At 38.7% G+C, this 6,183-nt stretch overlaps 1 protein-coding gene across 1 annotated transcript; it reads left to right on the top strand.

Annotated features, from left to right (window-relative positions):
* Positions 1-500: 500 nt before the first annotated feature.
* On the top strand, positions 501-5,569 carry LOC140859304 (uncharacterized). The gene is made up of 7 exons (XM_073260967.1): positions 501-729; positions 845-1,564; positions 2,399-2,794; positions 3,004-3,099; positions 3,287-3,454; positions 3,560-4,093; positions 5,484-5,569. Exons 1-7 carry the CDS (start codon positions 501-503, stop codon positions 5,567-5,569), a joined length of 2,229 nt encoding a protein of 742 aa, XP_073117068.1.
* The last annotated feature ends 614 nt before the right edge of the window (positions 5,570-6,183 follow it).

The raw sequence follows: 6,183 nt of genomic DNA, 5'->3' as shown, positions 1-6,183 counted from the left end.
TAAGTGGTACTGCAAAAAGGCTAGAAGGAGATGGGATAGCTGTTAGACAGTGAAATTCTAATAACTCTCGGGTGGTAGCATGGCTCCTTGCCTCTATGGTACCAAGTGTTGCTCATACGGTTGAGGTACTAACGAATGCTTATGAGTTATGGCAGGCTGTAGCCACAACTTATTCTTATAAAGACAATAATATGCATGCCCATAAGATCTAGCGAGAGCTTCGAGAACTTAATCAGGGTTTCCGATCTGTAACAGAGTATGTTGGAGAATTAAAAAGGTTGTGGAACGATTTTGATTTTTATTGTCTCTTTACCCCTAATCATCCTGGTGATGTTGATGTGTTTCGCAAATGGATAGAGCGACAGCGACTTGTGGATTTTTTGAATGGACTAAACCCAGAGTTTGAGTATCGACGCTCTTCTATTCTTAGTACACAGGAGTGGCCAACTCTTGATGAAACTATTTCTTTGGTTCTTAGTGAAGAAACTCGATTAACCACTATGTCTTCTTCTACGAACACAGCTATACGATCTGCACTTGTGGTACAACCTAATACTCTTAGAAGCTCGTCTCCTAATTCTGCTCAAGAAACTCAGCCTCGACCTCGTGGGGTTAAAATATGTGACCACTGTCATAAGCCGGGCCACATCAAAGCTTATTGCTATGAGCTACATGGTCGTCCAAATAGAGGCCGTGGTCGTGGAGGTGGTCGTTTTGGTAGAGGCCGAGGTCAGTATAATCGGGCTCATTTTTCTTCTATGAAAGATTTATCAGTTGAAGAAATACAACTTTTGAAAAAATTCAGATCTGGTATAAATATTTCTGAAAAGCAGCACTTCCACAGAAGATTCTTCAAATCAACCAGCCAGTTCTCAGGATAATTTTGCCCAAATAGATATCAGTGATCAAATTCATGCTCTTAACTGTAGTAATTTTTCTCCATGGGTTGTTGATTCTGGAGCATCCAATCATATGACTGGATCCTTTAGAGATTTTGTGTCTTATATTCCCTGTTCTGGTCGTGATAAAGTTCGTTTTGCTGATGGCTCCTTTATCCTTATTTCTGGAAAAGGATCTATCAAATGCACTTCCGAATTATCCTTATCATCTGTTCTACATGTCCCAAGATTTTCTATAAATCTCCTATCCATTAATGCTATTACAAATTATCTTGATTGTGCCGTAACTTTTTTCAAAACACATTGTGTCTTTCAAGAACCAAAGACAGGGAGGAAACTTGGGATTGGCATAATGCGTAATGGGCTCTACTATTTGGAGGGAGGAGTGTCTGGAGGCTATTCAGAAACCAGTTTGACTGTTTCATCTTCACAAAAGGAAGATCTGTTGCTCCAACACCGCAGGCTTGGTCATCTTTCATTTACTCTCTTAGCTCGTATATTTCCAACTATTTTTGAAACATATAAAGAGAAGCTTGTATGTGATGCCTGTGAACTAGCTAAATACACTAGAAGTACTTATCCAAACTCAGGCCGACGTAGTAAAGCAATGTTTGAGGTAGTTCATTCTGATGTATGGGGACCCTGTGGGACCACCGCTATTTCTGGTCATCGGTAGTTTGTCACTTTTATTGATTGTTTTAGTCGTTGCACTTAGGTTTATCTATTAAAAAATAAGAATGAAGTCTTTCAGTCATTTAGAGATTTTCATAAAATGATTGGTACTCAATATGAAGCAACTCTTAAGATTTTTCGCTCTGACAATGGAACAGAATATCTTAAAAAAGAATTTGAGTATATACATAATAATGGAATTATACATCAAACGACGTGTGTTGACACACCGGCTCAAAATGGAGTTGCTGAAAGAAAGAATAGACACCTTCTTGAAGTGACAAGATATTTGATGTTTTCTATGAATGTTCCTAAGTTCTTATGGAGAGAAGCAGTGTTAACTGCAGCATATCTGATTAACCGAATGCCACTTCGAACTTTGGACTATAAGACTCCTCTTGAATGTCTGCAAGGAACTAATTCTTTTATAATTCCCCCCAAGGTATTTGGTTGTGTTTGTTTTGTTCGGGATCATCGACCTTCGGTTGGCAAGCTTGACGCTCGTGCCCTCAAGTGCATTTTTGTAGGATATTCACCTACTCAAAAAGGATACAAATGTTGGTGTCCGACTGAGCGGAAGATGTTTATCAGCATTGATGTAACATTTCGGAAGTCTGAGCCATTCTATATATCTTCTGTGTCCTCTTCCTCTCCCGTTACCTCTGGAACTGGTTGAGAGGGGGAGTCCTCTGGAGGGAGTCCTATTACTGTGGATGTTACTATGGATGTTGGTACAAATGGTGCATCTGACACTCAAGGAGAAGCATCTAAAACTGCATCTGAAACTCTCCCATAGCCTATTTTATCTAATTCATCTCCTCTCTCAGAGTCTATTACGCATTCTCCAGTCTCCAGGTCTTCCTCTCCTGTCCCAACGGTTTCATCTTCTACGACCAATGGTAATTCTCCTGTACCTCCCATCCATTTTACATTAGATAATGATGATCTAAATGTTTCTATTGCTTTACGGAAGCCTACTCGTCATGCTGGTATTCCTACTCGACTTAAGGATGGAGTAGGGTACAAACATGACATCACTAACTTTGTATCCTATGAGTCTCTCTCTCCATCTTATCAGAGTTTTATAGCTTCTTTGTCTTCTGTCTCCATACCCGAGAACTGGAAGGTTGCTAAGAAAAATCCCAAGTGGAAAGCCGCCATGCTTGAAGAAATGCAAGCACTAGAAAAAAATAATACATGGAAACTTGTACCTTTGCCAGCTGGTAAACAAACTGTGGGATGCAAATGAATTTTTACAGTTAAACAGACACCTAAGGGTACTGTTGAACGGTACAAAGCTCGCTTGGTAGCAAAAGGATATACTCAGACTTATGGCATCGACTATGATGAAACTTTTGCACCTGTTGCAAAAATGAACTCTGTTAGAACCCTTATATCATGTGCTGCTAATTTCGGATGGGATCTGTTCCAGCTCGATGTAAAGAACGCTTTTCTTCATGGAGAACTTCAGGAGGAAGTATATATGAATGTTCCTCCAGGATTTGCTACTGCTTAAACAGTGGGCAAAGTATGCCAGTTACGACGATCTCTTTATGGTTTGAAGCAGTCACCTCGTGCTTGGTTCGATCGCTTCCGGCAAGCAATCATTTAGATAGGGTATAAACAGAGCAATGCAGATCACACACTCTTCTTTCGGCACAATAAGGGTAAGATTGCTGTTTTGATTGTCTATGTTGATGATATTGTAATCACAGGAGATGACTCTGAGGAGATAGCTCATTTGAAGGCTCAGCTGGCACAGGCATTTGAAGTAAAGGATCTTGGACATCTTCGATATTTTCTTGGGATAGAAGTTGCTCGTTCTTCAAAAGGGATTTTTCTCTCCCAAAGAAAATATATTCTAGATCTTCTTACAAAAACTGGTATGTTGGGATGTCGATCTATTGCCACTCCTATTGAGCAAAATCATCGACTAGTAGCCGATACCGGTGTCCCTATTGATCGAGAACGTTATCAATGATTGGTAGGGCATTTGATTTATCTATCTCATACACGACCTGATATTGCATTCGCCGTTAGTGTGGTAAGTCAGTTTATGCATGATCCACATTCAGTTCATATGGATGCTGTGATACGGATACTTCGTTATCTCAAAAGCCGTCCTGATCGAGGTTTGCTTTATTCTTGTCATGGCAACCTACGAGTGGAGTGTTATACTGATGCTGATTGGGTTGGATCACTTGATGATCGTCGCTCTACCTCAGGTTACTGTACTTTTGTCGGAGGTAATCTAGTCACTTGGCGAAACAAGAAACAGAATGTAGTTGCTCGATCTACTGCTGAAGCAGAGTTTCGAGCTATGGCACATGGCGTATGTGAAATTCTATGGTTACGGATCTTGTTATTGGAACTAGATCTTTATCAATCATCACCTCTTATGCTATATTGTGACAACAAGGCAGCAATCAATATTGCTAATAATCCAGTACAGCATGATCGAACAAAGCACATCGAGATCGATCGATATTTTATCAAGGAAAAGCTTGATGCCAGAATCATTTGTATGCCTTATGTGCGATCTGCTAATCAACTAGCAGACATTTTAACCAAAGGTCTTAGTGTGTCTTTTTTTTTATTTATTCGTGACAAGATGGATCTTTATGATATCTATAACCCATCTTGAGGGGGAGTATTGAAATAAGCTGTAGATCCCTCTGATTAGGAATGCAATCGTCTAATTAGAGAGAAATATATTTGTATAATTCCTAAATTGAATTCCTCTGATTAGGAATGCAATTGTTTAATTAGAGAAAAATATATTTGTATAATTCCTAAATTGAATCTCTTTGATTAAAAATGCAATCGTCTAATTAGAGAGAAATATATTTATATAATTCCTAAATTGAGCCCATGAAAATTAATAAAAAGGGCCCTTTTGGTCCTAGAGAAGTAATCCTTCTTCCTCTGAAATCTTCGTCTTCACCCTCTTTTCTATTCTTCTTCTATTTATACTTCTGTTTGTCAACACAATTTCTCTATAATATTTACCTATAAAAGAACGGACCTTAAGGTTCAACATTGTCATCTTGTTGAAAATGTTGGGCTCTACTTGTATCAGCACCTATTAATGTAATATGCATAGGAAATATTGGTTCTTATTATCTTCGCCAATATAAATTGATATATCAAAGATATTGCTAATATATCAAAGGTGTTAATCAGTGTGACATGGTCACATATTAAAAACTCTTGTGAGTGATGCAAACAAAATGCATGAGATTTAGGCTGCTTGGACTTGGTTTGTTACATAAAAGCAGTGTTCAAGTTTGTGTTATTCCCTCGTTGAACTAACCTGCATGAAAATTTTGCCAATTCAAAGCCAAGTATCTATCTATTCTTGCGAGGCAAAGGTGTTGAAACTTGGCTAGTTGTTAACAAGTTTTAAATGGGAGTGCCACGTCGAATGGATGAGAAATCGGTTACTGCATACAATGCTTTGTACGTTTTTCTTGATTTTTCTGATTATGAATGAATTCCCTGATGAGTTAAACGGAACTACGATTAGATCTTTGCTTTGTTGCATAGCTGAACTGCTTTTTAGATTTTTGGGAATTTACTCAAGTGGCATACGTTTCTTCTTATTATGTTCTTTTAGGCTGCTTTGGGTCAGGAATAAATCAAACAGGAGGAAGCCAGGCATCTAGCAGCTTCAACAGCAAAAAAGGCTGGGGATAACGATGCTGGTTGAACTTGCCTATATTGTGAAACTTTTTTTTTTTTGATGGAAATGAGTTAGGGAAGGCCTAACCCAAGGGGTTTATTATTATTAATATAGATAGTTACAAAACATTAGTTATAGTACATTTTGACAGGTTGAGACACTGCTAAATTCTTGTCCCATATAACACACAAAAGAGTGCAAACAGAGTGAATTACGTGTTCTCAAATCAGTTATATCAGAAGGGGTTGCTGAAGATGATGCTGACGATGAAGCTGTGTTTCAAAAACTTCCTTCATACAGGTCGAAACCTGACTAACTGATGGGTTGTTTTTAGCAGGCAGGCAGGTGATTGGTCCAGGATAAGAATAGCTTAGCGGTATACCTCGCCACAAATGCTGGAAGGAAGGTATGGAATTCAAAACATCTTTTATTCTGTTCCTTCCATATAGACCAAATCGTAGTCGCGATGAGAATATCAAGCCCCATCAGGAAAGATGTCAGTCTCTCATCCAATCGCCAACAAGTCCAAAGGAGAGACTGATTGTATGGAAGATCATTATGCCGAAAAAAAATTCTGCAATAATATCGACCAAACTGTTTTAGAAAAAGAACACTGCAAAAATATATGATCCACTTTTTCTGAGTTGGAATTGCCGAGCAGGCATCTATCTGCACCCTTCCACCCTCTCTTAGCAAGATTGGATTTAGTTAAAATTTTATCTTGAGAACATAAATAGATGAAGCATTTAACCTTCTCCGGAACTCCTATTTTCCATAGAAGTTGGCTGATAAAAGGTCTAACGCCACCATCCATGAGAAAATTGTAGCATTGTTTGGTTGAAAACTATCTGTGCAGGAACCGTTTCCAGCGTAAGGAGTCTGGATCATCTAAGGGGTCCAAAGTTGACCTCGCATGCCTCAAACTTTGAA

Source organism: Elaeis guineensis, chromosome 7, assembly GCF_000442705.2.
Source record: "Elaeis guineensis isolate ETL-2024a chromosome 7, EG11, whole genome shotgun sequence".
Classification (NCBI taxonomy): domain Eukaryota; kingdom Viridiplantae; phylum Streptophyta; class Magnoliopsida; order Arecales; family Arecaceae; genus Elaeis; species Elaeis guineensis.
The sequence above is the reverse complement of the archived record's forward strand: the minus strand, read 5'-3'. Positions and strand labels throughout refer to the sequence as shown.